This window comes from Numenius arquata, chromosome 3, assembly GCF_964106895.1.
Source record: "Numenius arquata chromosome 3, bNumArq3.hap1.1, whole genome shotgun sequence".
Lineage (NCBI taxonomy): Eukaryota > Metazoa > Chordata > Aves > Charadriiformes > Scolopacidae > Numenius > Numenius arquata.
This window is the reverse complement of record NC_133578.1, coordinates 47,620,898-47,641,789: the sequence shown is the minus strand read 5'-3', so window position 1 is coordinate 47,641,789 and position 20,892 is coordinate 47,620,898. Positions and strand designations below refer to the sequence as shown.

Below are 20,892 nucleotides of genomic sequence, written 5' to 3'. Positions count from 1 at the left end.
AAACCCTTCTCTTCTCCAGGCTGAACAATCTCAGCCCGTCCCCACAGCAGAGGTGCTCCAGCCCCTCTGATCACCTTCGTGGCCCTCCTCTGGACCTCCTCCAACAGGTCCATGTCCTTCTTTTCCTCCCGAGTGATGTTCACATTCCTTTTTTTATGGGCCTTCATACCGTTTTCCTCAGGTTCAATAACGCCGTCTCCTTCTCCGCAGTGCAGCGAAGCGCCCAGGTAAACGCCCACCGCCTGAGCACGGGGGAGCACAGTAAAAGAGGAGTCGATATTAAAGGCTAATTTTAAGAGCTCCGCTGTAATTTTGAGGGCGCAGGCGCTGAAGGGGGCCACACGGGACCTCACCCGCCGCAGGCCGCACCCGCACCCCCTCCCGCCCGCGCAGGCGCCGTGGCAGCGCCCGAACCCCGGGGGAGGGGGCGGGGATAACGGCCTCTCACCCGGCGGCTGCGAGCCTCAACGGGAGGGGAGGAGGCGGCGGCGAGAGCGGCGGAGCGCGGTGAGACTCCTCTTCCTTCCCCAGCCCTCGTTTCAGGTTGTCGTGAGCGGAATGCGCTGCCGCCCCAAGGGGGCTGCGTGGCCCTGTCAGCGCTGCGGCCGCCCGAGGCTGACGGGGCCGCCCGAGGCTGACGGGGCCGCCCGAGGCTGACGGGGCCGCCCGAGGCTGACGGGGCCGCCCGAGGCTGACGGGGCCGCCCGAGGCTGACGGGGCCGCCCGAGGCTGACGGGGCCGCCCGAGGCTGACGGGGCCGCCCGAGGCTGACGGGGCCGCCCGAGGCTGACGGGGCCGCGCAGCCCCGCCCCGGCGGCGGCGGCGGCGGCAGGTGGTGTCACACCGGCCGGGCAGCGCGCCCCCCCCTTCGGCCTCTCCTTCCTGGGGTCCAAACCTCTACTCGGAATGCACGGCCTGGGTTTGTGGGCCAAACTCGTCACGGGGCGTCCAGAGAGGACAAAACGAAGCTGGGGCAATAAACCCGCTTTTTTTCCAGTCAGTGTAGGCGCTGGTATTTAACTAGAATATGTGGAGTTACTGTTTGACTGAGGTTTGGGATATATATGATGTTTTCTCCTCTCTGTGTGAGGCTCTGCCGTTGTGCTGGGTGTCAGTGTACTTGAGGTCCCGCTAGTCCTACCAGTTTATGGATAACAGAGGAACTTCTGTCTGGTGCCAGTTGTGTTTCTATTTGTAAGACATAGCTCTGTCTGTTCTGTGTTCTACCTGTACCCAGTTCTGTGTCCTGACAAATTATTGCTGTGTTTATATAACAGAATGTCGTGGTTTCGGCTGAATTTACCAAAACCGGACCGGCAGATGGCCCTTCCCCCCCTTTCCCCCCCCCCCCCGAAAGAGGAGAGAGGAAGAGAAAGAGATAAGGAGATTTAGAAGTTTAGAATGAACTAAACTACTTTAATGAAGAATGAATATTAAAATAAAAATAAAGAAGAAAATAATGAAATAGATACAATATATACAAAACCGTGTCAAGCTCCCAGGATGACAGTCACGTCACCGGCAGGCACTGGGGAAGTCCCAGACTGGACTCAGTGACGAATGAGAACTGGGTTCCAGCTCTGGAGTCAGGAACACATGGATCGGGATCAAAGGCAGATGAACAGACAGAGTCCTCTCTGGACGTCGGCCATCGCAGGAAAAAGGGCTGACCCTTTGATCCCTCAGCCTTTATACTGAGCATGGGGCAGATGGGATGGAATACCCCAGTTGGTCAGGTTTGGGTCACCTCTCCTGTCCCCTCCTCCCCACTGATGTGACCCCTTTATGTTTTTTCCGTTTCCGACCTTCTAAGGGGGCAAATAAGGAAATTGGCTGCCCTTGGTTGTTACAGCAATAAGTATAAGCAAGGGCCTCCCTGCACACCATCCCTTGGCATGGAGCACAAACATAGGGCTTATCATTCTGAGAACGAGCAGTTTTCTCCACAATATGCCGTTAATTTCAGAGAGTTAGAGGAGGCCGAGCTAGGATGTAAAGTTACAGAACAGAAAATTGGTTCGGTTTTACTTCAAACCGGGACACAGAACCTATTATTTTAAATGTTATGCTTTGAAGCATCGTACCCTTTGCATTTTACCTAGCTTTTGTAGCCCACTCTACCTGCTTAGGATCAAGGCTGAAAGAGGCAAGGACCATTAGATCAGGATGATTGGACTGGGGAACTGGGGTTTTTTTAATAATAATTTATCTAATCTTTGTAAATCTGCAAGTGTTGCAAAACTATGACCCAAGTCATCACTGAAAGACTGGATCACTTACGTAGGAAATACTCAGGAGGCTTCTGAAAGGGCTAAGTCTCAAAAATTAAGCAGACTCCCGAAATTCAGAATGCCGTGGCATCATTGAATGAATTTCTGGTCTGTTGAGGGTGTATCAGAAATAATGTATGATATGGTCTTTTGTATTTCACATTGCTCCTGAAAGTAGAGATGTATAGAAGATAAGGTGGCTTGTATTGCTTCATAATACTTAAGAATATAGACTTTAAATACACTTTTAAATGACTGGGATCTTGTAACTGTCTCGTATAGAGTCAAAGCCATTTCATATTTGTATTTAGAATAAACCCCTAGAACAAAGCATGGGGAACTAAAATACAGAAAGGACAGATTTGGGGTTTAAGATTCTAATCTTCTAATTTAAGATATTCAAAGTCATTTAAACTATACTTAAAAATAGACTAAGCTGTATGTTAGCAATCTTCTGCAATAAATTACAGTGAAGATTCTAGTGTTTTTAAGCAAAAAGGCCCTGAGATGTACACCGTATTTGAGAATGTGCCTGTGTGTAATCACACTATTAGTTTTTCAAAGCCTTTATGTACATTGAGGTCAGTGTCTAAATGTAGGATCTTGTGTATGCATGAACCTTTCAAGACTGAGGCTCTGTACTTGTTAATGTTTTTATGTTATGCCTTTTTGATAGTCACAAAATTTGGGGAAAAGATCTGGTAATTTAGACTAAGCTTTTCATACTTTTAAAGTTATTTTTTTCAGAGGAAAGGATAGGCGAAACTTCCATATTCCAGCAGGGAGCAAACAGTGCAGTCCAGACCAGGGGAGTAGAAAATTAGAATTTTTTTTAAAAATAGCTATAGTAATGTTTGTATTAATCTATCCTTTTCATAGGCTGTATATCAAGAAAAGATGGCAGACCCTTGGCAAGAATGTATGGATTATGCAGTTACTTTAGCAAGGAAAGCTGGAGACGTAAGTATAAACTATGTATAAATAATAATGTTATTTATTGAGTCTAGTATGTATAGAGCTTTTGAAGGAGATTTGATGTTGGATGTTCTTCTGAGGAGTATTTTGTTAAAAACATAAATTAGCACAGTCATTCAGTGACGTCCACGTTCAAGATTGGAGTGTCTTTCATGTTTACAGCTTGGTTAATTTAAGAAAACAACTTTGTACAATTCTTTGGACCAGAGTCTGATTAAAGAATAAGGATTATCTTTTGTTCCTTAGTTTTGATTAGAAATAATAATAAATTATGAATTGTGGTAAACAAAGAGGATCTCTGTTTTTCCCCTTAAACTGCACCTGTGTACCTCTTTATTTTACCACCTGAAACCTGTTGACAGTGTTTCTTGCAATCTCCTCAGTCAACTTTATACAGTGGCATGTTGTTGGCACAAGATAGCATGTCGTGTTCTCTTTATGAAGACTGCTTTACTTCCATAAATAAGAAGCATCCCTTTGTGATCTAAGAAGGCTTAGAACACAAAAGAGTTTGCACATCTTGGGCAGAGCCTCGGCATAAGAGTGGTTACTTAATGTTCAGTTCTTGGTGGTTCTCCTTAATGCGTTGGAATGCTGTTGCAGCCAGACAAGATAGCACATGTATGAATTCTGTCCCCTGGAGCTGCAGAATCTGCAGAACATTGTCCCTGCAGCGACCTCATTAAAGTCTTCCTGCAAAATCTTTCTAAATTAATAGTGAAATAATTCTGTGGGCTGTGAGGTGTGGATTCTTGCTTAAGCTGACTCTGATTCTTTTAAGATCATAAATGCAGGGTCTGGCTAAAAATAGCTGACTTAAGCTCAGTCTTAAGTGTTTCATTCAACTCTGGTATTTAAATTCATAAATCTAAAACTTGTCCTAACAAAATAGAGCTCAGTTTTATGTACCAGTGGGTCTTGTAGTACTTGGATTTAAGGTCGTGTAAGAGTGTGTACTGAGTAGAGTCTGGAGATAGATGCAAGGGTAAGGCCCAGCTCTGCGGTTAGGTCCAGGTTTCGTCATTGCTTGTATTTGTATTTTGTATGTGCAGTATGGAAAATCACAGTAAAAATGATGCTTAAATTTTCAGGAAAACTACTATTTTCCATAATGATAATGGAGAAACCCCTTTCCCCCTGCCTTTTGTTAACAGATAATCCGTGGAGCGCTCAAAGAAGAAATATCTGTTATGACTAAAAGTTCACCAGTAGACCTAGTGACAGAAACCGATCAAAAAGTAGAAAACTTCATTATTTCTTTGATAAAAGAAAAGTATCCTTCTCACAGGTATGGGTTCTTATCAATACACTTTTTATAGGAGAAGGGGAGAGGTGACTGGAAGAGGAAAATGGACAATTTGTGATTTTGCTTGGTAAAATTTCATTATAGTTGGCATGCTGGAAAGTGACACAATTCTCCCTTACCCTCAGTAGGTTAAGTATTTTAGAGTATTTAGTGGGTTGAAGTTTTGCCCAGGGCTGTAGTAACAAAACAAGGTGTCCCCAGGGTCTACTGACATGAATTTAGCGTTGCTCAGGACTTATGCTGAAAGTCACTTCCAGATGAGCCAGCCATAAATAACGTCTTGGTTATTTGTGTTGGAGAATCAAAGATGGCCCCCAGTTGAAACTAGTATGCCTTCGCTGCCTGGGCTGGATGGGTCCCATGGTACTGGTTTGGCAAATCTCATACAGTTTAAGAACAGCAAACGTACTTAAAAGAAGACAGGATCTTCTGATTCTTCATAGCTGAAAGTCTGTCATACAAATTTTTTTATTCGTCTTCCCTTCCCCCCCCCCCCCCCCCTTCCCCCCTCTGAAATAAATTTATTCTTGATATACAGTCTCTATACAGACTTACGGAATGACCTTGAAATAACAGTTTCTGTGACAGATAATACTTTCAGAATATTTTAGCTTCTTTTTATATTAGATAATTGATATCACATTAGACATACTGGTGTTGAATTTCTTTTTCTAACAAATCGCTCTTCTGCCTAAATATCTATGAAGGCTTTCTCTTCTCTTTGTGAAGATCTGCTGCTTTTTGGAAACACGGTGTTTCTTTCTGAGGAATCACCTTCACTTACGTAGTTAATCATAAAACTCGTAATCAATATTAAAAGAACCTTATTTGTTCAAGCAATTCTCCTCATTTTACGTGTTCGTGACAGAAAGCATGTGTTTGCGTACTTTTCATAGGTTGGGTAATATGTGATAAATTTAAAAACGTGCAAAAGGCATGGAAGAGAATTCCACCCTCTTAGACTCATCCCAATAATTTTGCAGTTCAAAACAAATACTTTCACGAGCAGCAAAAATTGTGAAATTTGTGTTCCTGTGGCACTGTTCCTTGTGTATCCTTTGGGTTTAGTGTTATGGTTGAGCATGCACTCAGCCATCTTCTTCAAGAGGAGCTCTGGTTTGGATTTCATCCCTCTACCATGTTACCATTTTTGTAATGCTTGTAAAACTGAACAGTTTTGAGACTAACAACTTTCTGCCATATTTGGATTGAAATCACACTACAAATTGAGCGGTTACTGCAGTGGTCTAACCAGATGCATAGGACCACAAGAGCTTTCTTCAGTTAAAACAGAAGCTAAAAAGTACTGTTTTATAGTACAAATAAGCTGAAAGTTATAAATAGCTACAAGTATTCTGATTAAAATTTGATGATGCTGTTACTGGAAAAAATGAAGAAAATGTCAATGTAAAAACGTAAAGTTAGTTACATAAAGTTCTTTTCCCCACATATTGTGCTTATCTCTGACATCATAAATAATGATACAAGCTTGGTCAATGTGGTTGGTGCTTTCCAGATTAGTTGTGTATTTCTCAGCTTTTTCCATATGAACACTGATAGTACAAAACCCTATGTCTCACTTTAAGAATTTTAATTTCAAGGGCAGTATTGAAATTCAGAACTTTTAAAACAATTCCTTTTTGTCTTTTAAACGTATTTGCTACTCTAGCTTCATTGGAGAAGAATCTGTTGCAGCTGGAGAAGGCAGCATTTTGACAGATAACCCCACATGGATTATCGACCCTGTTGACGGAACTACCAACTTCGTACACAGGTCCACCTTTCATTTTTTTAATGTTAGCAACTTCAGCTGATTACCTTTTTTCTTTCTCCAGTTCCATGAAAGTAAGGTTTTTTTCACTTTTAAATTGCTTTAAAGGAGATACTATGAACTTGTAAATAGTTACAAATTGTTATTAGCAATTATTGAGAAGCTTTTGTAATCATTTTAGTATTTCTGTATTGTAGTAGTCTCACTCTGTAACCAACAGCAGTTGTTCCGTGAGAGGCCCATACTACATAGCAGGAGTCAGCAGCCTTTGGCACAGGTGCCAAAGATAGGTAGGCAGATTTTAACAGTGAAGCAACAGGACTCAGAATTTGGAGCTGCAGCATCTTCAGAGAGGCAATAACAGCTCCCGCTGCTGATTTCTAAGAAATTTCAGATTCTTACTGTGAAAGCAAACAGAGTATCACCAGTGATTGTCTAGTGGTATTTTGTACCAGGGTAAGGAGGGAACTTTCAGTGTAGCGCTGGCTGCCTATTCCTTCTGTCTTTGAAATGTGTTAGATTTTGGCCCTGATGAGCTTTTCTGAGCATACTCGATTCCAATTTTGAAATGACTGCCGCTGCATGCACCACGGATTTAAACAGCTGCTGAATCCTGCTAAATAACATGTTTAAAAAGCTGTAAGAAAAGAACCCATTCTGCTGGATTTACAGACTTAAAAGTCTGTATTTTTTTGTAGGTAGTGATTGAAGCAAATATTTTAAATTGCAAATTTTTAAGAGTAAAAAAAAGTATAATAAAAAAAATTAATTGGTCGATTGTTAAAAACTTAGACTGAGATGCAGCCCATGATCTCCTACGTACTCCCACTGCCTTCACTCTTTTCCCTACATTCTTCCTTCTCACTTCAATATCTGTCTGTCTTGTTGCTTTGGTGGAGAAAGTGGGGGTGGGGGGAGAGGTGATGTGCTGCTTTTGACGAGACCAGCATGTTCCTCCTGAGAAAGGTTAGTAGTGTAGAGGTTTGCTTGTATTCTTTGGCTATAAAATGACAGTCGCTAAGCTAGAAACAGCTGTAACAGGGATGGCAGTCCCTAAGCTCTAACAGGCTTAATTTCAGTGGGTGGGAAAGTTTGTATTTTAAATGGTAATTGGTGTTCTTGGGCCTATTTTCATAGTAAATTGTGCAGGTTCCAGAAACCTAGCATTTCCTATACAGTCCAAGTTTCTTTTTGAAATATACATTGCTTTTAACTGAAGATTGTTTTTATTAACAGCAAGCATGGTAATGAAAGAAGCATAGTATCTCACTATAAATTAGTGAAATGTTTTGTTTTGTAGGTTTCCATTTGTGGCAGTTTCAATTGGCTTTGTTGTAAACAAAAAGGTATACTTTTTATTATCTAATATCTAATCAATCAAAACCAAATTAATTCCTTGTTGCTAGCTGTAACTAAGATCTGTATTTTCACAGTAAACAGGAAGAAATAGTAAAGATACCTTGAGGTATTTTTCCCTTTCTTGCAGACAGAGTTTGGAATTGTGTATAGTTGTATAGAAGACAAGATGTATACTGCCAGAAAAGGAAAGGGTGCATTTTGCAATGGTCAAAAACTTAAAGTATCAGGCCAAGAAGGTAAGCTGAACCGAGTAGCTTATTTCTAGTAATTACATTTATTTTGCAAATGGGGCATCAACAGTTTTAGACCTGGATATATTCCTGTTTCTTAGCTTATAGTTTTGTTTTGCAAAGAAAGGCTTTTCTTGGCCATGGGTTGTTCAGTTTTGAGAAACGGCTTTTATGTTCTCCTTGATGCATATAACGTGCTTGTGATCTTTGCAAAATCAGGACTCAGCAATTGAAGATTTTATTCCCTGTGTGTCCATGTGGGGGGTGTGTGTGTTTGTTTTTAATTCCCTGAATGTGTGTAATCTGTCTGGTAGATTTATTACAGACTCTAAAGAAGAGTTATAAACAGTTCAGCTTCTTCCAGGTGTGAACTACTGGTTTAAATCAGTGTCACTCTTGTATACTTACTACCCTGTGTACAGTAAAATCCACACTTAAAGTGGGACCTTTAAAGATCTGAGGACTGTTCTAATTTTTACAGCAATATAATTTTATTTACTAATGACATTGATTAATGTATCTGCACAACTGAACCAGATTGTGCTCTGTTCACTGTATTTTTTCCTGCCATTTTGCATGTAAGAACCAATTTTTATACACTTGATATATGTAACATTTGTATTATAATACCTTAATTTTATTCAGTCTTGTAAGAAAGCAATGATGTAAGCTCTGCTAATTACTGTTATTATATAAGTCATACTATTGGAAAAGTGAGGTTTTCTTTCTTTTCCAGACATTACAAAATCCCTTTTAGTAACAGAATTGGGATCAAATCGTGATCCAGAGACTATAAAAATAATTCTTTCTAACATGGAAAGACTTCTCAGTATTCCTATTCACGGGTAAGATACTTCCTAATTTTTATATTTACTGATAGTGTTAATATTGTAAATATGTAAATATGTTCATTTCCAGGAAGGATTGGTTGCATTACATTGACACCTTAAATGTGAAATACAATTTAAATGTTTTTGTCTAGTAGCTTCTGCAGAGAAACTCTAAGGGTGTTTAATTTTTTCAAGCTGGTACATATCTAAGAGATCCCTAACAATCAGTCTTGAGAAGCAAAGCATGTTTGCTTTTGTTGGACTAAAATGTATTGTATTTACTAGTTAAAAAAATGAGATACAATTTTGTGCCTTTTTTTTTTTGTTTCCAGAAACACACAAGGAGTAAAACTGGATAAACAGAAGCTATATTACATTTTTTAGTTTCCTTTCCCTGTAGTAATGAAAATCATTGCTGTTTTTATATATATATCAGAAGACAAAAATAGATCTCCCTTTCCTGTTTCAGCACCATTTTTTTTTTTTTAATTTGTCCAAGTAGGTCAAATTGTACATAAACTGCTCATATTTTGGTTACATTCCCTACTTTCTCTCCTTCAGATAAGCCACAGCCAACATTTCCACAAACCGTTTTATATCTGAAGGTGGTTTCAGTAGATGGTTTCTTGTTATTCATCCCTGCTTATATTTCTGATGTAAAAAGGCTTTCAGTTTTATGCTGAGATTCCCAGGATGCTTGTTTTGACACTTCACATGTAGATTTTTTTTTTTCTACTTTCAAGAAGTCATCTGATGTCATAAAGGATATATGCTAAATTGTAGAGTAGGGAATAGATTTTAGGTATGTTGTCAGTTCAACTTTGGTATTTTATTTGTAAACAATAAATTGAGATTGGAGTTGATTTAATTTGCTTCTTGCAGCAACTTAGCTGCTATCAGTTACAATTTTATGTACATTTTACTGATAATTGAAGTAACTCAAATTATTTGTTCAAGACACGGTTACTCACTAAGTGCATTAATGTTTCCAAACTGGAATTTGTAACACAAGGGTTTTGATGAAGTTGTCCAGACCAAATTTGTGCTGTGTAATTTCTTCTTTGTGATTACTGCTGTTTGGGTTTTTTGCAAGTCAGAGCTGCTTCTGAGCGTCGCCAGAGAAACTGAAGAAACTGTTTTTTCAACACTGAGAACAGTGTTGAACTGTTCAAATACTTGTTGAACTGAACAAATACTTGAATTCTTGTATTCGAAAAGCAAAGCACGATAGCTGTTACTGTTTCATGGGTAGATATCTTCCATAATATGTTTTAGGTTAAGTAATTGTTAAAGCTGTATTTCCACTCTAAAACCAAATTGCTTAACAGAATTCATAAATGTAATTTCTGATGATCTGCTATATTCTGAGAGCTCTTCAAGCTACTGAAGTAAAACTTCATTCCCAGTTTTTTATTTGTTTCATTGCCACACTCCGTGTTTTCTCAGGCTCAGTTCACTTTGCGTATGATGCCTCTGTGTTCTCTATGCAGCGTACACAGACATTGTGACTTTCTTACTTTTGTTCTCAACAATAAAACCGACTGTGTCTCCTTTAGGATTAGAGCCGTTGGTACAGCAGCTGTGAACATGTGCCTTGTGGCAACAGGTGGAGCCGATGCCTATTACGAAATGGGGATTCACTGCTGGGATATGGCAGGGGCTGGAATAATTGTTACTGAAGCAGGGGGAGTGCTGCTAGATGTATCAGGTAAATACATGGACCTGCATGGTACTCTCTTGTCCTTTTAAATAGCTAATTGGGAGCAAAACATAGCTGAAGTGAGAAGGCAAAGAGGTTTTTCAATCCTCTTTCCAAGTTACTGCTACTGGACAGAGTTTCCATCCAGTTAATAGACAGAGAGAGTCAATTCTATGTTTTTAAGCTACAAGACAACCTTTACGCCCTTGGCTGAGCACCTGGAAGAGTGAAGAAGGACAGTAAACATACACTGAAGAGAATTTCAATGTAGCTCATATGAGATAGCTGTTGTGTTAAATGCGTTTTTATCCAGGGGCAAAACTTGATCCTAAATAGCTATATATCACTTACACTCGATTTTTTTCAATGCTTATTTTCATACCAACTTTTCATTTTATCCAGATACAAGCTGGTCACTTTGCTTGCTTTGATTTCTAGGTGGACCGTTTGATTTGATGTCTCGAAGAATAATTGCAGCAAGTAGTCGAGCTATAGGAGAGAGAATAGCCAAAGCCCTTCAAATAATTCCTCTGAAAAGGGATGATGCGACTAACTGAATACCAAAACTACACCTTCAATGTAATTATACAATGTTGTCTCGTACTCCCACATGGTCGTTGTTCTACACCTTGAACCTGATAAAAAGATAGATAAATAGATGGTAGTCTTTCAGCACTGGTGTGACTGTTAAGTAGCGTTTTGGGATTGGACCAACGTTCAAAGTAAGCTTTTACTGTGAAGTATTTCATTTAATGTCACGATTACGTAAAGATCTATTAAAAGAAGCAAATATATACAGCTAATAGTTTCAAGTCCTATACTGCACTGGAAGGCACACAAGAGACTCTTTGATGTATAGATAAGTAAAGATTATCTATACTTGTGGAACTCCGGTTCCACAAGTGGCAAAACAAAATTCACTGTCTTAACACCGCATCATCACATCTGAACCTGAACCCCAAAAGATGAAGGCATTACTGTTTATCCAGTCTTTCTCTGTCCCATCTGTTGTTTTCTTCAGTGTCATCAGTGTATCCATTTCCTTACCTGGTTAGAGTTTTTGTAGAGGTAGCTCACACATTTCTAAACTTTTTTTAGCTGCTTCTGGTTTTGGCTCTAATTTAAAGTTCTTATTACTTAGCTGTCATGGTTTTTGTAGTCATCATTCTACCTTTCTTACAGTAGGTAAACACATTCTATTCTTTAGCCTCTTATGTGGCCAGTATGCTTGCAAATTCATTACAGTTGCAAAAATAATACGTTTTGTACCAGAAAATATGTGCATCTCCCAGAAATAAATTCTGAGCACAACTTCTATCACCAAATGGACTTAATCTAAATTGAGATGAAGTGTGACTTGCATTTGACCATTGGAATCAGCTGATACTAGGTCCTCTGTCTTATTCTTGGCAGTTGTAATTCCTGTTAATTTTGCTTAGGATTCTCCATGGATGAGCGTGTTTCAAAGTCTAAGGAATTATTAAAATTCAAGAGTTTTCGGTAACTCGGCTCACAAAACAATAAGCCCATAGTCCAGATTTTTTACATCATTTTCTGTAAGTTATGAAAGCACTGACCAGCCAGGATCAGGTTTCCATAGTGTTATAGAGTGTACAGGCACAAAAGAAATACATATCTAAACCTAGAGGGTTTATAAATCTAAGAAATATTAGTAATTTCCTTCTTGGTGTCAGTTGTTGTAAACTTCGAAAATTATACTGGTTCTTTGAATTTTTATATTGAAGATTTTTAAAAGTATCAGTGTACTCTTCAAATAATTAATGCATTAAAAAAAATTATTTAACTGAGATAAGTGTTTAGACTGACTTCCATGTCTTAAAGTTTCCTAAAGAAAGTTGTCTCATTGGTGGTCCAGTCGAGACACAGCAATGCTCTGGAAAACCTGACTTGTACTGCTTTCCCACTATTTTTGTTTTGGAAAATGGTGTTCTCTGTTTTGAAGTTTCAACAGATCTCTTATTGTAAATTTCAGTCTTTTGTATCAGTTGATTTTTGCAAAAATCATTTAATTTGAAGTTGTATCAAATGCCAGATGATTAACATGAATGAGATTTGAAGGTCTTGTCAAAAAGCCAGGTTTACATTAATTTTGCTTTTTAAGTTCCCATTGACAAGGATAGAAACTTTTTGATCATTTCACTGTAACTGATGTGGGATCATTATTATTTCCTGAGAAGTGTGTCTGCTGAACTATTTGGCACTTCAAGTAACCTGGTCTAGTGGGAGGTGTCTCTACCCATGGCAGATGGGTTCGAACTCGATGATAGGTCCCTTCCAACCCAGTCCATTCTATGATGATTTCTATGGGGTTTGTGTAACAAATTCTGCATAACTTTTTTAAACTGATTGACTTGTGAAATGGAGACATGTCTAAAAAATACTTGAGATGGGAGAACACATTCAAAATAAATACGCTTTAGTGGCAGTGGCTTCAGATGTGCTTCCTTTCTCAACATTCATCGGAGTACTGTGTTGGATACCAACAAGCTGGATTTGTGGGCTTCAGCACTTTCTTTTCTTGGCCTCTGATATGCATAGATCATAAACTGTTATGCCTTTACATAAGTGAGGTTATGTATACACCTGCAGTATTGGAATTGTCACTCTAAAAACCTACTTTCAAATGAGATCATGGCGCATTAATCATCTCCAACCTCAGAGCTCAAACTTTACAGGTTATCCTGCCTGTGATTTGTTTTGGAGGCCTATCAGGGGATTGAAGCATGTAGCTTTCTCGCTGTTAGCTTTCCTAATAATGCCCTTCCAGGAAAAATTTATATTAATTTCCCATCTTGGCCCTCTCACTCTGTTTGTTTTGGAGAACAGCCTATTTTTTATTTATTTTTTTCTTTTACTCTATAAATGTCAGCTTTTATCAATTGTCTGCTTTCTCTTTAATTTCAGCCTCCCTTTCAGGGGGATCAGAAATCTGTTTTGTTTGCTACTTTGCTAAGTATTATCTTCTCAGATAACTCTTCATCTGGTATGTGGCCACTTCTTTCGGCATGTGAAAGGACACCAAAATGTAACTGTTAAGTTAAAAGGCATTTTATTTTTGATTTTGTGCTAGCCTGCAATTTTGGCAATTTTTTGTAGTAAGTGTTTTTTGTAGTAATACAGAACTCGTGATCGCTGTGTAATCGAAATGCTTTTGAGAGATTATATATGAGAATATATAATCTGAACGTTCAAAACAGTGAAATACCTGGTTTTGTTGCTTTGAAAGATGGAGTGACAGAGATAATAATCTTAGGCTTTTTTTTATAATAATCAGTTACCACAGATTGAACAGATAAACTGTCGTGAACATTCCTCATGAAGGCATCAACAGTCCAGTACACAGGAAGCTTTCAGACATAGCTTTTCAGTGAACAGCTCATGACTTCAGCTGGCAAATTCTGCTATGGCTTGAATCTCAACTCTGGGTGAAGAACATTCAAAACTTCCAAGTGCAAGGAGAAGGAGATCAGGTGAACAGATTCAGCAACTGGAGCTAGTGAAAAATTCCAAGAGATACTACTGGAAATTAAAGGAGCGCATGGGCAAATTATACCACTCCCTTCACCCTTACCTTGGGAATTTGAATGGTCGACATCATTGCTATTGTTGCTGTAGAGCCTACTGCTATTCTTAACAAAGATCTTCACAATACGGGTACTGACTTTTAGGCTGAGACTAAACCAATTGGTACTACAAAATAAGTAATACTGATTATTAGCACTGCTATGTATGAAAACGGGGAGGTAGCCTTAGCCTTAGCCTACCATCCTGGCTATCACCCCTGTTCCTTAACCCGCTCCATTTATTGATTTGCTGATAGTTTGTTTTCTATGACAACCTGCAAAGCTTTGCTCCTCCTTCGAAGGAGGGTGTTGCAATAGATTCAATCCTTCGGAGCTTTTCCCAGCATGGCACTTTGCCAAAGACAAAGTCATAAAAGGCTTCAGGCTCTGGTCCAGCCCCCTTGAGCAGCCCTGCAGAGAATCTCTCACCTGCTCCCCAAAAAGAAATATGGACTATTCCTCATAATATCTGTGATCCAAAGCTATGGTTTTAATTCTGCATAGTCTTGTGCCTTAGGGTGTGAACTAGGCATTCTGATTAGATATAAAAAAGGTCAGTCTGTCACCTTGGTATGAAGCAGTTTGAATAAGGGAGATCTCTTTTCTTTTCCTGAGCTTCTTCCCACCCTCAAAGCCACCTGCTAATTCAGCTCTATTCATTACCTGTGAGTGAAGTAATTGCTTCTCAAGTCTGAACCTGTTGCTAAAGTGCTGACGGGTGACTTCCAGCAACCCATTGGGTTTGGATCCACAGCAGTTGGCATAGCTTTCTTTGCTTGCACAGACTCCAGGCATTGGAATGACATTGACAGTGATGTGACACCTCAAGAGTCCCTGCCAAAGCCAGTCAGCCAGATCTTCCAGATGGCATAATCCATTCGATCTCTGGGTTACTGATTGTCCTGCACCAAATGTGACAGCAAACGTGGTCTGTCGCATCACTTCTCAGTTCACACAATCTTCACACAAATATCCGCAGCTTCTCAAAGATCAACAAGAGCTTCTGAAGTGTCCCCTGTGCCCGCTCTCTGCCTGCTGCAACAACAGGGCAAGCAAAACCTGCCGCGCTTCAAAGCCATTTGCTACATCCAGAACAAACAAACTGGAGGAGTGTGCTGGGCTGGGAGCACATCGTGTTGCTGTGTTGAAGAGCTACAAACTCTTGCCTGTTTGAGGAAGATGGATTAGATCTCCAGCAGTAAAGCAGAAATAATTTCCTAGCACAATGCAAGCCAGTAAGATGCTAAAAATAATGGTTTATGTACATCCTGATCCAGAAGTTTATAGCCTGTGTTGATGACTGCTGCATTTTAGAATCACAGAATGGTTAGAGTTGGAAGGGACCTTAAAGATCATCGAGTTCCAACCCCCCTGCCATGGGCAGGGACACCTCCACTAGAGCAGGTTGCTCAAAGCCCCATCCAGCCTGGCCTTGAACACTTCAGCTTTATACATTTTATACATTAGTATATATACATTTATACATTAGGTTATACGTTGTGTGTCATAATTACTCGTGGTTTGCACCGTTGCAGTGATGATTTTTACACTGACATGATTCTCCCTACACCAATTTTGCTTTAGTTAGGAATCAGGCCTTCTGTACATCCATTTAAAGTGTAAGGAAAAGAAGCCCAAAATACAACAGCAACTGCTGTACCCCAGCAGTAGTGAAGAACAGAAGCCCACCCCCTTGTTATGCAGTGGAAGATCAAGGTTTATGTTTTGTTATGTCTGTCCTTAGCTCAGTAGAGACCATGCTTACAGCCATGTGAAGCACTTAATTCAGAGCAGGTGATGCTTACTGAATGACGTTATTGCCTCAGTCTTCGCCGGCAAGGGCTCTAGCCACACTGCCCAAGTCACGGAAGGCAAAAAAAGGGGCTCTGAGAATGAAGAACTGCCCACAGTAGGAGAAGATCAGGTTCAAGACCACCTAAGGAATCTGAGGGTGCGTAAGTCCATGGGACCTGGCGAAATCCATCCATGGGTCCTGAGGGAGCTGGCGGACGAAGTTGCTAAGCCGCTTTCCATCATATTTGAGAAATCATGGCAATCTGGTGAAGTTCCCACTGACTGGAAAAAGGGGAACATAACCCCAATATTCAAAAAAGGAAAAAAAGAAGACCCGGGGAACTACAGGCCAGTCAGTCCCACCTCTGTGCCCAGCAAGATCATGGAGCAGATCCTCCTGGAATCTCTGCTAAGGCACATGGAAAATAAGGAGGTGATTGGTGACAGCCGACATGGTTTCACCAAAGGCAAGTCATGCCTGACAAATTTGGTGGCCTTTTACGATATTGCCACAGGCTTGGTGGACAAGGGCAGAGCAACAGATGTCATCTACCTGGACTTATGCAAAGTGTTTGACACTATCCCGCACGACATCCTGATCTCTAAATTGGAAACTCATGGATTCAATGGATGGCCCACTCGGTGGATAAGGAACTGGCTGGATGTCTGCACTCAAAGGGTTGTGGTCAATGGCTCAATGTCCAAGTAGCAGCCAGTGATGAGTGGTGTTCCGCAGGGGTCAGTACTGGGACCAGTGCTGTTCAACATCTTTGTTGGAGACATGGACAGTGGGATAGAGTGCACCCTCAGCAAGTTTGCCAACAACACCAAGCTGTGTGGTGCAGTTGACACGCTGGAGGGAGGGGATGCCATCCAGAGGGACCTAGACAGGCTTGAGAGGTGGGGCCATGCAAACAGCATGAAGTTCAACCAGGCCAAGTGCACAGTCCTGCACCTGGGACGTGGCAATCCCAGGCACAAATACAGGTTGGGCAGAGAATGGCAGGAGAGCAGCCCTGGGGAGAAGGACTTGGGAGCGCTTGTGGATGAGAAGCTCAACATGAGCCAGCAATGTGTGCTGGCAGCCCAGAAAGCCAACCCCATCCTGGGCTGCATCAAGAGAAGTGTGGCCAGCAGGGCGAGGGAGGTGATTCTACCCCTCTACTCTGCGCTCGTGAGACCCCACCTGGAGTACTGTGTCCAGCTCTGGAGTCCTCAACACAGGAAGGACATGGACCTGTTGGAGCAGGTCCAGCAGAGGGCCACGAAGGTGATCAGAGGGGCTGGAGCCCCTCTGCTGTGAGGACGGCTGAGAGGGTTGAGGTTGTTCAGCCTGGAGAAGAGAAGGCTCCGGGGAGACCTCATAGCAGCCTTCCAATATCTGAAGGGAGCCTCCAGGAGAGCCGGAGAGGGACTCTTTGTCAGGAAGTGTAGTGACAGGACAAGGGGTAATGGTTTTAAATTGGAAGAGGGGAGATTGAGATTAGATATTAGGAGGAAATTCTTTCCTGTGAGGGTGGTGAGGCACTGGAACAGGTTTCCCAGAGAAGCTGTGGCTGCCCCATCCCTGGAGGTGTTCAAGACAAGGCTGGATGGGGCTTTGAGCAACCTGCTCTAGTGAAGGTGTCCCTGCCCATGGCAGGTGGGTTGGAACTGGATGATCTTTAAGGTCCCTTCCAACTCTAACCATTCTGTGATTCTATGCTACTTCAGTACTTGAGAACCACTTTCATAAGAGCTCTTCCTCCATTTTCTGTGTTAAATCTTCCTCCTCTGTTGTCCCTTGGAGAGGTGGTTCTGTGCTGTTTGTCCTGCCCGAGTACACCGGCAGAGTTCAGTCTTGGAGAAGATTCCCGCAGACTCAAAATTCGCCGTGTGCCTCACCGAGCCTGACAAAACACTAGATGGCAGCCGGAGCCAGGAAAACACCAGAAGGCCCGGGGTTCCTTTTGTTATAGACAAGATTCCCTTTTCCACGCCTCCCTTCCATCCTCCTGCTGCTCTCTGTACTTATTTTTGGATAGAACCAAAAGCATATTTGAGAATTATTCAAAAGAATTATACCACAAATTTTTGCGGACTTGGGCTCTGTGTTTCTGTGACTTGACAAGAAATTTGAAACAGGACTTGTGCCAGCAGCATTGGCATTCCCTCCTTTTCAATCTAAGTATATTGGAGATTGTGGTATCTATCGCAAGAACATCAGTCTGAACTCTTTTAAAAGAGGATAAAAGCCATACAAATGATGAGATTATACTGCATTTAAAGCTGTAGTTATTTCCGCTATATTTTTGCTGTCATAAATTAGGATATGGCTTTTAGGAGCCTTTTTTAAAGCCTACCAGATAATCTTCCGGGCAAGCGTGCATCCATCCGTGTGCAGATACAGCATACTGGGACCACAAACAGACGCGAATGAGCCGCCCTTTATGATTGTTGAGATGCAAATGTTTTATTTTCCAAGGAGAACACAAGCCTCCAAGTGAAGAGAGAATTTTACCTCCAAGTGTCTTGTGCTGATGTAAAGGAACTTCACCAGCTGTGCCTGCGTTGTTCCCTGTACTGGATAGCACATTGAGACTATATTTTTCAGAACCTGTTCGAGTGTGGGCAGGTAACTCATATCCTGGAATCAGGGAATTGTCAGAGTTGGAAGGGACCTCTAGAGATCATCCAGTCCAACTCCCCTGCCAAAGCAGGGTTGCCCAGAGCACATCACTCAGGACTGCATCCAGGCGGGGCTTGAAGATCTCCAGAGAAGGGGACTCCCTGGGCAGCCTGTTCCAGGGCTCTGGCACCCTCACCAGAAAGAAGTTCTTCCTCCTATTTGAATGGAACTTCCCATGGAAGTTAACTGCTGGACAAACTCAGGACCAAAAAGGAGGCCTATAGAGGGTGGAAGCAGGGAAAGGTAGACTGGGAAGAATACAGAGAAGCTGTCCGAGTCACCAGAAACCTGCTCAGGCAAGCGAAAGCCCAGGCAGAACTAAATCTAGCCAGGGATGTGAAAAATAACAAGAAGAACTTCTATAGATATATCAGGGATAAAAATAAGACGAGGGAAGCTGTGGGTCCCCTCCGGAAGGAAACGGGAGACCTGGTCACCCAGGATATGGATAAGGCTGAGCTACTGAATGACTTCTTTGCCTCAGTCTTCACTGGCAAGGGCCCTAACCACACTGCCCAAGTCACGGAGGGCAAGAACAGGGGCTCTGGGTATGAAGAACCACCCACAGTACAAGAAGACGAGGTTCGAGACCTCTTAAAGAACCTGAAGGTGCATAAGTCCATGGGACCTGATGAAATCCATCCACGGGTCCTGAGAGAACTGGCGGACGAAGTTGCTAAGCCCCTCTCCATCATATTTGAGAAATCGTGGCAGTCTGGTGAAGTTCCCACTGACTGGAAAAAAGGGAACATAACTCCAATATTCAAAAAAGGAAACAAAGACCCGGGAAACTACAGGCCGGTCAGTCTCACCTCTGTGCCTGGCAAGATCATGGAGCAGATCCTCCTGAAATCCTTGCTAAGGCACATGGAGAATAAAGAAGTGATTGGAAACAGCCAACATGGCTTCACCAAGGGCAAATCGTGCCTGACAAATTTGGTGGCCTTTTACAATACTGCCACAGACTTGGTAGACAAGGGCAGAGCGACTGACGTCATTTACCTGGACTTATGCAAAGCATTTGACACTGTCCCGCACGACATCCTGGTCTCAAAATTGGAAACTCATGGATTCGATGGATGGCCCACTCGGTGGATAAGGAACTGGCTGGATGGCCGCATCCAAAGGGTTACAATCAATGGCTCAATGTCCAGGTGGCGGCCAGTAACGAGTGGTGTTCCGCAGGGGTCGGTACTGGGACCAGTACTATTTAACATCTTTGTCAGTGACATGGACGGTGGGATAGAATGCACCCTCAGCAAGTTTGCTGATGACACCAAGCTCGGTGGCGCAGTTGACACGCTGGAGGGAAGGGATGCCATCCAGAGGGACCTGGACAGGCTGGAGAGGTGGGCTCGTGCAAATTGCATGAAGTTCAACCAAGCCAAGTGCACAGTCCTGCACCTGGGATGTGGCAACCCCAGGCACAAATACAAGTTGGGTGGAGAATGGCTGGAGAGCAGCCCCGAGGAGAAGGACTTGGGAGTGCTTATGGATGAGAAGCTCAACATGAGCAGGCAGTGTGCACTGGCAGCCCAGAGAGCCAACCGTGTCCTGGGCTGCATCAGGAGAAGTGTGGCCAGCAGGTCTCGCGAGGTGATTCTGCCCCTCTACTCTGCGCTCATGAGACCCCTCCTGGAGTACTGTGTCCAGCTTTGGAGTCCTCAACACAGAAAGGACATGGACCTGTTGGAACGGGTCCAGCGGAGGGCCACGAGGATGATCAGAGGGATGGAGCACCTCTCCTATGAAGACAGACTGAGAGAGCTGGGGTTGTTCAGCCTGGAGAAGAGAAGGCTCCGGGGAGACCTTATAACAGCCTATCAATACCTGAAGGGAGCCTACAGAAGAGCTGAAGAGGGACTCTTTGTCAGGAAGAGTGGTGACAGGACAAGGGGCAATGGTTTTAAATTGGAAGAGAAGAGATTTAGATTAGATATAAGGAAGAAATTCTTTACTGTGGGGGTGGTGAGGCACTGGAACAGGTTTCCCAGAGAAGCTGTGGCTGCCCCATCCCTGGAAGTGTTCAAGGCCAGGCTGGATGGGGCTTTGAGCAACCTGCTCTAGTGAGAGGTGTCCCTGCCCATGGCAGGGGGGTTGGAACTAGATGATCTTTAAGGTCCTTTCCAACTCTAGCCATTCTATGATTCTATGTTCCAGCTTGTGCCCGTTGCCCCTCGTCCTGTCACTGGGAACCACTGAAAAGAGTCCAGCTCCATCCTCCTTCAACCCACCCTTTAGGTACTTGTAAACATAGATAAGGTCTCCCCTCAGCCTTCTCTTCTCCAGGCTAAAGAGTCCCAACTCTCTCGGCCTTTCCTCATAAGGGAGATGCTCCAATCCCTTAATCATCTTAGTTGCCCTTCGCTGGACTTTCTGCAGTAGTTCCCTGTCCCTCTTGAATTG

General features: G+C 42.4%; 1 protein-coding gene across 2 annotated transcripts; it reads left to right on the top strand.

Annotated features, from left to right (window-relative positions):
- Positions 1-427: 427 nt before the first annotated feature.
- IMPA1 (inositol monophosphatase 1) lies at positions 428-12,891 on the top strand. Of its 2 annotated transcripts, none has more exons than XM_074144918.1 (9): positions 428-507; positions 3,150-3,230; positions 4,400-4,533; positions 6,221-6,325; positions 7,623-7,668; positions 7,809-7,917; positions 8,648-8,756; positions 10,298-10,449; positions 10,879-12,891. In XM_074144918.1, exons 2-9 carry the CDS (start codon positions 3,168-3,170, stop codon positions 10,995-10,997), a joined length of 837 nt encoding a protein of 278 aa, XP_074001019.1. In that variant the 5' UTR covers positions 428-507; positions 3,150-3,167; the 3' UTR covers positions 10,998-12,891. The 2 variants fall into 2 exon arrangements, with proteins under 2 accessions (XP_074001019.1, XP_074001020.1); XM_074144919.1 differs by lacking the exon at positions 428-507 and adding an exon at positions 820-837 and having other exon boundaries at positions 3,168-3,230.
- The last annotated feature ends 8,001 nt before the right edge of the window (positions 12,892-20,892 follow it).

Excerpts from the sequence above, each read along its gene's own strand:
- IMPA1 (XM_074144918.1), top strand. The coding sequence starts at position 3,168 with ATGGCAGACCCTTGGCAAGAATGTATGGATTATGCAGTTACTTTAGCA. Across the intron at positions 6,326-7,622 it reads ACTACCAACTTCGTACACAG|GTTTCCATTTGTGGCAGTTT; the intron begins GTCCACCTTTCA and ends TTTGTTTTGTAG. Across the intron at positions 10,450-10,878 it reads AGTGCTGCTAGATGTATCAG|GTGGACCGTTTGATTTGATG; the intron begins GTAAATACATGG and ends TTTGATTTCTAG.